This window comes from Nycticebus coucang, chromosome 9 (assembly GCF_027406575.1).
Source record: "Nycticebus coucang isolate mNycCou1 chromosome 9, mNycCou1.pri, whole genome shotgun sequence".
In the NCBI taxonomy this organism is placed as follows: Eukaryota; Metazoa; Chordata; class Mammalia; order Primates; family Lorisidae; genus Nycticebus; species Nycticebus coucang.
In genome coordinates, this window is record NC_069788.1 from 46,845,306 (window position 1) to 46,855,217 (window position 9,912).

At 43.6% G+C, this 9,912-nt stretch overlaps 1 protein-coding gene across 3 annotated transcripts; it reads right to left on the minus strand.

The window, feature by feature from the left end:
- Positions 1-1,508: 1,508 nt before the first annotated feature.
- Positions 1,509-7,176, minus strand: LOC128594938 (HLA class II histocompatibility antigen, DR alpha chain-like). Of its 3 annotated transcripts, XR_008382662.1 has the most exons (6): positions 6,989-7,147; positions 4,674-4,919; positions 3,924-4,205; positions 3,483-3,652; positions 3,006-3,126; positions 1,509-2,822 (listed from the first exon to the last, which is right to left on the minus strand). XR_008382662.1 is itself a non-coding variant. In XM_053603865.1 (5 exons), the coding sequence occupies exons 1-4, from the start codon at positions 7,068-7,070 to the stop codon at positions 3,498-3,500; spliced, it is 765 nt and encodes a 254-aa protein (XP_053459840.1). In that variant the 5' UTR covers positions 7,071-7,147; the 3' UTR covers positions 1,509-2,822; position 3,497. The 3 variants fall into 3 exon arrangements, 1 of the variants encoding a protein (XP_053459840.1); XR_008382661.1 differs by having other exon boundaries at positions 3,006-3,652; positions 6,989-7,176; XM_053603865.1 differs by lacking the exon at positions 3,006-3,126 and having other exon boundaries at positions 3,497-3,652.
- Between the last annotated feature and the right edge of the window lie 2,736 nt (positions 7,177-9,912).

Sequence of the window (9,912 nt, forward strand, 5' to 3'; positions counted from 1 at the left end):
AACTTATGTCTGCACATAAAACATGGACATGATTGTTGATAGCAGCTTTATTCATAATTGCCAAAAATTGGAAGCCACCAAGATATCCTTCAATAAGTGAGTAGATAACTGTGGTACATCCAACACAGAGTATTACTCAATGTTAAAGAGAAATAAGGTATCAAGCTATGAAAAGACATGGAGGAAGCTTAAATGTATATTGCAAGTGAAAGAAATGATTCCAAAAAAGCTGTATATTATATAATCACAATTACATGACATTCTGGAACAGGCAAAACCATAGACAGTAAGTAGATCAGTGGTCACCAGGAGTTCAGAGGAGGAGAGAAGGGTGAACAGGTGGAGCGTGGGGGTGTTTTTAGGTCAGTGAAACTATTTTACTGCAATGGTGGATACATACCATTATGCATTTGTCAAAATGCAGAGACCTGTGTAATTCAGGGTGAACCCTAATGTAACTATGGAATTAAGTTAATAATAGGTATCAGTACTGGTTCATCAATTGTAACAAGTGTACCCCTCTAATGCAGATGTTAACAATGGGAGAAACTGAGGGGCGGGTGGTTTTAGGGAAGGAGTTGTATGAAAACTCTGCACTTTCTCTAAAATTTGTCTATAAACTTCTCTATGATTGCTTGAGGTCAGGAGATCCAGACCAGCCAGAGCAAAGTGAGACCCTGTCTCTACTAAAAATAGAAAAACTAGCCAGGTATCATGATGGGTGCCTGTAGTCCCAGTTACTGGGAGGCTGAGGCAGGAGGATCCCTTGAGCCCAGGAGTTTGAGGTTGTTATGAACTAACTGAGGCCATGGCACTCTAGCTGGGGCAACAGAGTGAGACTGTGTCTCAAAAAAACAAACACAAAGACCTGCTCAAAAACATAAAGGATATTTTAAAAGTTATTTTCTCATATTGGAGAATATGAGCTTACTTTTTGCTTTTTTATTCCATATCTGTCTGAGTTTTATTGTATTCTCTATTATTCATCTATTTATTTTATAATGAAAATTGTAGACATGTAATAAAAAACACTTCTGCCTAATCTACATTCAACATTCTCAAGATTCTGCTTTGGGGGCGGTGCCTGTGGCTCAGCGGGTAGGGCACCGGCCCCATATGCTGAGGGTGGCGGGTTCAAACCCACCCCCAGCCAAACTGCAACAAAAAAAATAGCCAGGCGTTGTGGCGGGCACCTGTAGTCCCAGCTACTCAGAAGGCTGAGGCAAGAGAATTGCCTAAGCCCAGGAGCTGGAGGTTGCTGTGAGCTGTGTGACGCCACAGCACTCTACTGAGGGCGATAAAGTGAGACTCTGTCTACACACATACACACACACACACACACACACACACACACAAAAAAAAAGATTCTGCTTTGGTTCACTGAACCACATGGAGAGAATCTTGTTATTGACGCATGAATCTTACAACACCATGATGCTTTAGTTTGTGTTTATGTCGCTTCTGTTTAATCATCAGGCTGTAGAAATTTTGAGAAAAACAATGGAATGTATAATTTTTGAAATATTTTATTACCACTAAGCATAGTACCTAATTGCTTTGCTTACATTTTCCCTTTAATTCTGAAAATGACTCAATGCAACAAAAATTAACATCAATATTTTCATGAGGAATCTGAGGCTAAATTAAGATACCCATGAAGTCATAGTCAGTGGTAGAGCCACTTATTTGCAGTCTATTCATGCTGTCACGAATACTCTTTATGATTTTTGGTAGGTTCTCACAACCATTTTAGAAAAACTAAATTTATAAAAGAGCAATAATAGCTCACTGTGTTTCACATACTTTCCTCTCATTTAGTGCCATATCCTGTCCCCCCTCCCCTTTCACTTTCCACTCAAACAAACACATCCAAATATAATATGGTTCCAAGCATACGTCAGCCTATTCTCCCGGGAGTGAAGTGGGCATCTGAGGCCATGTTTAATTGAATGGCTAATGACAGTCTTTAGTGTCCAGTCTCATTCCTGAGTAAGTCTGAACTGGGTGGTCTTGACCTGCACATCCCATAATGTATGTGGACCCTCTTCTTCTGCTCCGCACTCCACCCTCATCTGCTCCCCTCCATCTGGTGCACCCATTTGCAGAGGCTAAAACCCGGGGTTTGAAGTTCACTCTACTGAGGATACAGATATGTCATTGACTTGCAGTCTCAAGAACCAAAACCAGATTCTGAACCCACTGCTCAGGAAGGATCTCCCAACAGACAACCAGTGTTAGGGTTTTCCTGCTGAGGTCTAGACCATGGCAACAGGGTCGCCTGCAGATGCTTGGAATGAAACCAAGCCCTAACGAACCTGGACATTTGTATTACTCCAGAGCTTATAAGACACATTCAGCAATCAGGTATTTCAAGATGCAAGGATCACACATATTCCCCAGCTCCTTCCTCTCCCCCGACCAAAGAACTAGTTCAAGAGACAAAAATTCCACTTAAGACCTATCAGGATAATTTGTTGTATTTAGAAAAATCAGTTTGAAGAAACCCTAAACAACAGGTACACAGGAGATGCCCCTGTGGGATGTCTAGAAGGAGTTTATTTCAGATGAATTGCATGGTAATAATAAAATAATGGAAAATAGAAGTAAAACTGATACAGGACAGGGCAACAGTCACGGAATCCAACCAGATGTTGGAGTATTGAGAGATCAGGGAAGGGATCACCACTTTTGGGGTGGCTAAAGGTCTGGAAATGGCTGAAGGTGGCTGTTTTCACTGAAGTCAGCAACTGGGAGTATTGCCAGCTTTGTAAAACTATTAAAGCAGAAATTTTTTCAGTGGTCTCCCTGAGAAACACCATCACCTGTAACATGACACACACAGTAAAGAGTTTAAGATGAGTCTTTTGAGCTCTTTCCTTCAAATTCCATCCTCTCTCTCTTAATCATTTGACTTTAGAAAAGTCTTTTAATATTAATCTGAGTTTTCTAACATGAAGTGCATGTCCTTCTCTCCACCTGAACATGGATAGGCAACCACGCTTTACCTTTTTCTTAGAGTTTTTGATTGCACTTGGTCATTTGACCTCTAAGAGATTTCCATTTCATGCGGTCAAACTACCCTAACCCCAAAAGCCAGGCTCTGCAAAAAGCTTCTGAACTGATGTCCTGCCTGAGGAAATAGAAGCCAAGAAGAACCCGAGGATTATCTTCCTAGATTACTGAACTCTGGATTAGTATTCTAATATGAAACCAAGGCCTTAGGTACTGGGCACTGGAGATGATCTCCCGGATTGAAGGTGTGTTCTAGCTGTGCATCTACAGAAATGGCTGAGAGACGTTGAAGCTTTGGGACACCAGAAGGTGCCAATGTCTGATCCTATCTAACAAGGAGAATTCCAGAGCCTCATCTGTTCCTACCCTTTCTCTTAAAGGCATCACATGTCCTTTTCTCCTTTACACCACCCACTCTGTTTTCTTTCCCTCAGGCACCCTGTATATGTCTTCCTCTGGCCACACCAAACCCCCCTCCACGTGCCTCACAGAGGGCCCCGGCGTTCCACAGCGTTGCTCTTGTGCACACCCTTGATGATGAAGACGGTGCCAGCAATGATGCCCACCAGACCCACAACCAGGCCCAGGGCACACACCACATTCTCTGTAGTCTCGGGGAGCGGAGTTGGTGCATCAAACTCTGGAGAAAAATAAGAGCGTGTATATGGTAATGAATGAAGTAGGGAATAACACTTAGGGCCAAATATGGGGTACTTCGTAGAGAGAATAGTTACTAATAGATTAAAGAAGAAGACAAAATGACGTATTGAGGGAAGTACAGACTGAAAGGTGGAGGAAGCTGAGCAGTGGGAGAAGGCAGGTAACTGAGTTGCGACAGATGTTACGAATCAGGACACTCTGGGTCCCAAAGGTGCAGACACAAACATCACAGATTGGAGGACGGTCCATACCCCAGTGCTTGAGAAGAGGCTCATCCAAACCCCAGTGCTCCACTCTGCAGTCATAGACGTCCTTGTCTGAAGGCAGGAAGGGCAGATAGTGGAACTTGCGGAAAAGGTGGTCTTCCCTGGGCAGGAAGACTGTCTCTGACACCCCTGTGGTGACAGGTTTTCCATTTCGAAGCCACGTGACATTGACCACCGGCGGGGAGAACTTGTCAATGAAACAGATGAGGACATTGGGCTCTCCCAGTTCCGCAGGGCTGTTCGTGAGCACAGTTACCTCTGGCGGCACTGGGGGACACATGACAGACATTAGCCCTTGTTGCTTAGGCTCGTTCCTTTCCCTCCCACACTGAATTGTGGTACACACCTATTTTTAAAGGCCATAATGCAAAAAAAATAAATAAATAAAAAGCAGTTGACACTGTGCCCTGAGAAGTCTATGCCACATTCTGAGAGACCCATCTCGGACACCCTGTCCTGTGAACTGGAGCCAACATTGGGGTAGAAGATATCCAAGGCCCTCACTCCTGGCTCCCCAGCGTGGACTGAGGGCAATGCCTGTAAAGTGACCATGGATGACAGAGACAAGGTTTGAACACATCGAGACAGGAACAAACTCATAAAGTCCTTGGCCCTATGGCAAGGTTAGACCCCTGCGAGGGAAAGTCAGTCATAATAATAGGGTGCAAAGAGCTGAAGTGTCTGTTTTGAAGCTATGGATCCCCACGTCCAGGGGTGCAGCAGAGAGAGAGTTACCGTTGGTATCTGGGGTGCTGTTGGAGCGCTTTATCATGATCTCCAGGTTGGCTTTGTCCACAGCTATGTTGGCCAATGCACCCTGAGCCTCAAAGCTGGCAAACTGTCCAAATTCTTCAAGCCGCCAGACTGTTTCTTTCTTTTCCATATCCACATGGAAAATCTCATCACCATCAAAGTCGAACATAAACTCTCCTGATTGGTCAGGAGCCAGATAGAACTCGGCCTGGATGATCACATGTTCCTCTGAAAAGACAGAAAGGGAGAAGTCGGGAGAGGGTGACGGGGAAGAAGCACGTGCAGTGGCAGGAGGGGGTGGAGGGAGATGGGGCCAGGTGGAACGGAGACGTGACAGAGAGTAGGGACAAGAGAAAGACTGGGTCGGGGTGAGGACACCGTGCTGAACAAGGCTGAGGGGCAGGGGAAAAATAGCAGCAGCTGTGTCAGAGAGGGTGGATTGAAGGAGATGAGGGCTGAAAAGCAGGGTCTTGTGAGGCTGTTGTTCAGCTCCACGCTACTAGCTGAGAACTAATTTTCTCTTTAGAAATGCAGCAGCAGCTACTGCAAGAGCCATGTTCTCCTGCTCTCCACCCAGGCATGAAATACACTCTGGAGCACACAGAATTCCAGAGCATCTCAGAACATCATAGTCTAAAAAGAAAGAAATACTGTTGGAAAGGTTGGGGTCTGAACTGTGAAATAAAGTAAAATATTACATTCTTATTCAGCTACTTACCTAGTGAACTTGAGCAGGTTTTTCTACCTACTTATGTGTGGTGTCCTTATTACATAGTTCTGTGGTTTTGATTCTGTCATATTCCGTCGTGGACTTGTTTGTAAGATTAAATGAGATAGGTAAATAAATTCTAAGTGTATCAACAAGCCCATAACAAGCAGTATTCACAGTTTAGGATCAGAAACCGCTTTGTATTTAAGAACAAATCCATAGAAAACATAACTGGGCCTGAGATACCCAGGAAATGAACACTGATCCCCTGTGGTGCTGTAGAGCACCTGCCTCCCTAGGCCCAAACCCACACTGTGATGCTTCCGTGACAAGAGTCTGGTTTCGATTGGCCTTGGCAACTCAACCTTTTGTAATATCTTAATGGTCCTTAAATCGAGACTGTCATTATGGGACATATTTTGCTAAGGTTGTTACTGAGAATAACGAACACTAAGGAATAATCAACCTGAATGAGAAGGGCTACAGCCGGAGGGTGTGCTGCCTCCATGGTGTGTGTGGGTGAAGGGAGGCTGTTTCCCTCCTTAATCTTCACAAGTAACATGAAAGACTTTGATGTTTGACCGTGTATTGATAAACCTGGGGATTTATTTATCACTTGAATCTATGCACACACACACATACACATAAATGTTTTATCTGCCTCTTTCCAAATTAAGAGAAGAACCTCTCTCTTTCCAGGTAAGCACCCCATATATGGCCCTTTCTGGGCCGTAGAAACCTCTAATTGCCATTAAGGGTCTGGGAGCCTGGTAATTACTTTTGCTTATTTCCAGTCTACCCGACACCCTCTGTAGAGGTTATTCTGCATGAAGAATACCTTTTCATAATTCCATGTTCACAAGACTCCCACTTCCTTATTCATTTTTCTACACTCTTGAAAATACTACTAAGTAACAGTGAGCAAAGATCATGTAATATCTACTGTAGCACAGGGTCGGGGGTGGTGATGGTGGAGCGATGGCTGTCACTGTCCTAAGTGCCAGTAAATTAAATGCAACTCATATCAGAATGCCTCCACTCCCACCTCCCTTGGGTCGATTGTTGCTTTTTGGTGACTTTTCTTTTTAATGATCTTCAACACAGCGTCTGTGCTCAAAATATGCTGACAGAAATGACATGCCCCCAAATAACAATGATGTATTTAGCTAAGAACAGTTCTAAGAACTTCTCATAAGTTTTTCATTTAATTCTAACAAAATTATGTGAGGTTTTTAATTTTTCTAATTGTCGAGAAAGAAAAATAAATTAAAGCCCAGAGATGTAACTTGTTAATGCCTGTCTGTCAGAAAATATTCTACCTCCCCCCAAAGTTTGTCTAATATAAAGTCAGTGGCAATAATCAATTTACAGCTCAGTTTTGTTCCTCTAAACTGAATTTGACTTACTTCATTTTGTAGTGAGAGAAGAACTCCTCCAAACTGCAATTTATTAAGCTTTCCAACTTAGACACACATCATAGCTGTCCCACTTTTCCTTCACTTCAAACAGTGTCTTGCAAATGCTTTCAGTTCCTTTCTCCAATGCCTCCTAGTCTATGGTTCCCAGAAGTGATTCTCTCAGCACTTACCTTTGATAGCCCAGGATTCCTGAGGGTTCATCAGGACAGCCATGATGAAAAATCCTAGCACAGGTTCTTTACTGACAGCCATTTTCTTCTTGGGTGCTTTGATGAGTGTCAGTACAGCTCAGGAGAGAGGCAGAGCAGTTAAGAATAAAAGAGAATGTGGGGTGTGATGGAGTCTGGCATGATTAGAATTCAAATCAGTCAAACTCCAGCCAATCAGAAAAATCTTCTAATATGACACATAGGTTGCTAGGGGTAGGGTTCTTACAAAAGGTCTGGGACATAAGGTACAGATTTAAAAAGTTCTCAAATCAAGTCTTCGAGATTTCTAATCAGTCACAGACTTCCATCCCTATCCACGTTCTAGAAAGAGACATACCTGAAGTACATTTCTGAGGACAGAATCAATAGAAATGCCCTAAAGTGAGAGCTAAATACTGATCATGCCTCTGAGACGTGACAGCTGGGAAGTTTACTGAAGGGACAAAAACTCATCTAAAGAGAAGGTAGACAGGCCATGGAGAAGAAGCTCCTGTTGCTTCATGAATCTGCAGTGTCCTAGACGCTAAGATGACCAACTCAGTCCCAGAGCTTGGGGTCGCTGGCATTGTGCTGTATCAAGAGAACTTTGGAGGCGACACTGAGTTTCAGAACTCCCAAGGCTGGAAAAGGATGGGAAGCTACACCTTGGAACACAGGCAGTGGTTAGTGGAAGCAGTGGGCTGGAAAGGGGTACGTTTTCCTAATCCCTACCTTCTTAAATATGATCAGACTGGAGATTGGACACATCTGATTAGACAATGTGGGTCAGTGAGTAGGGCAGAGTAAACTAGGAAGAGCTTGCTTAACCAGGAACACTAAGGATGATGACCCACAGGAGGGCTTTGCTATTCCCTCCTTCATGTCATAGGGGCATGAAAGTTTTTCTCCTGTCGTATGAGTACTAACTTTCTGACACAAAGAATGTATTTTGACACTCACTGTAGAAAATGCTGAAGGTTGAGACTCTGACTCTTGTGCTTCTGGAAATACCGTACAACAGAAGGGAAAATGTTCATACATAGAAAGGACTTGAATCGGGCTTGGCACCAGCCACACATACGGGGGCTGGTGGGTTTGAACCTGGCCAGGGCCTACCAAACAGTGACAACTACAACAAAAAAATAGCGAAGTGTTGTGGCAGGTGCCTGTAATCCCAGCTACTTGGTAGGCTGAGACAGGATAATCTCTTACACCAAAGAGTAGGAGGTTGCTGCGAGCTGTTATGCCACGGCACTCTACCAAGGGCAACGTAATGAGACTCTGTCTAAAAAAAGAGAGAGAAAAGACTTAAACCCAAATACTTCCAATGATAATGACTTGGCAGTGAGGGAGCCCATAGGTGGTGAGTCTATCATTAAATGCCAGTCATAATACATTTACTTAGATTTGATTTTCACACTGTTGTGCTGAGGTCTTATCTGCCCTCACAAATTATGAGGGCAAACACCCTTCACATTACCAGTTACCTGGTCACATCTAAGGGCTCTGAACATCCTCTGACAATAACTCCTACATCATTAAGAGGACACCCACAGCACGATTCTGTCCTAAAATTTTTCAGAATACATTTCCTGGAAGCTGAAGAGTGGGCTAGATTAGAGTTATACAGTATCAGTTTGTGTTGAGAGTCTGATTCTATGATTCAGGCTTGCTGTCTCTTTCAAAGGCAAAATCATGTGAAACTTTACTGCGTCTACCCTTTGCTGGCTACCATAATTCCTTGTCCTTAAGAAATGCTTAATTAAAAAAAAAAAGAAAGAAATGCTTAATTAATATATGGTAAACTTGAAGACATTTTATATGTCATAATAGCACCTTCAACCCAAGGTGTTGCTCAGCAACTTATGATGTTGTTTAGTCCTAAAACACCAATTGGTTCTTCTAGTGAGATTACTAAATTTGGGGGGAAAAGTCTTTAGAAAAGACTTTCAGTTCCTTTCCTCCGTGGTAGGAGAGAAATTTCTATTTGGACACACGTGATTTGGACATTACTCCCAAGCTAACTTCCTCTGTGTGTGTGTGGGGGGGCGGTTCTGAAGGGACCTGAATGAGGTCTTCTTGGTGATACTAAATGGTGAGGATCCTCGGCAACAGAGTTCAGATGGGAAACAGAAATCCCTGATAGATACCCTAAATAGAATTGAACTGTTATGGAAATTGTCCCTTAAAAATGTTGGGAAGCCTGGAGGAACTGAAGTCGGTGCCGATCCCTGGCTTTAAGAGGTCAGGAGCCCGTGGGAAGCACTGCTGGTGTCACAGCTCCTCCCGAGCCCTCAGGCAGTGAAATGTCTTGGGCACACCAGGCTGATGCCAAAACTTGTGTCTGTGAAACATGGTGTTCACCATAGGAGATGGCTTCAGCCTCACTTCCACCTCCCAAGTCTCATAATATCAAGTTTCACTGGAAAAATGTGCACCACATTCAGAAGCCTGTGGACAAGGAGAACCTGGGAGATGTAATAGTCTTACTTCTCAGATGCAGATGGAACCATAGACGTAAATGGGAATTTTATAAAAATTACTCAACGCAAACATCTGTGTGTGTATCTGTGTGTTTGTACATGAATATGCGTATGTACGCCTTCCCTGTAGCTCACTCTAGTTCTCCAGGACATAGACTTTTTGGAGGAATAGATTAAGGCTAAGAATTGAGAAACCGTTCATACTGGGCCAGAATCAAATCTGAAACCTCAATAGTTAATTTGCTTGTGTGGTTCGTGTTCTGAGACCCTCCAGCCCCTTCCTTACACTCCCCTCCCTTCCCTTTTCCTCCTGCACTTTTCTCCTCCTGAGGACTCCTGCCGGGTGCGGAGAGGATTTGACCAGGCATTTCCTTCCCAGAGTAAGCCTGACACAGCGGTCTCTCGGTTAAGGACTAAATAAGG

Excerpts from the sequence above, each read along its gene's own strand:
- LOC128594938 (XM_053603865.1), bottom strand. The coding sequence starts at position 7,070 with ATGGCTGTCAGTAAAGAACCTGTGCTAGGATTTTTCATCATGGCTGTC. Across the intron at positions 4,206-4,673 it reads CAGCACCCCAGATACCAACG|TGCCGCCAGAGGTAACTGTG; the intron begins GTAACTCTCTCT and ends TGTGTCCCCCAG. Across the intron at positions 3,653-3,923 it reads GCCTCTTCTCAAGCACTGGG|AGTTTGATGCACCAACTCCG; the intron begins GTATGGACCGTC and ends ATTTTTCTCCAG.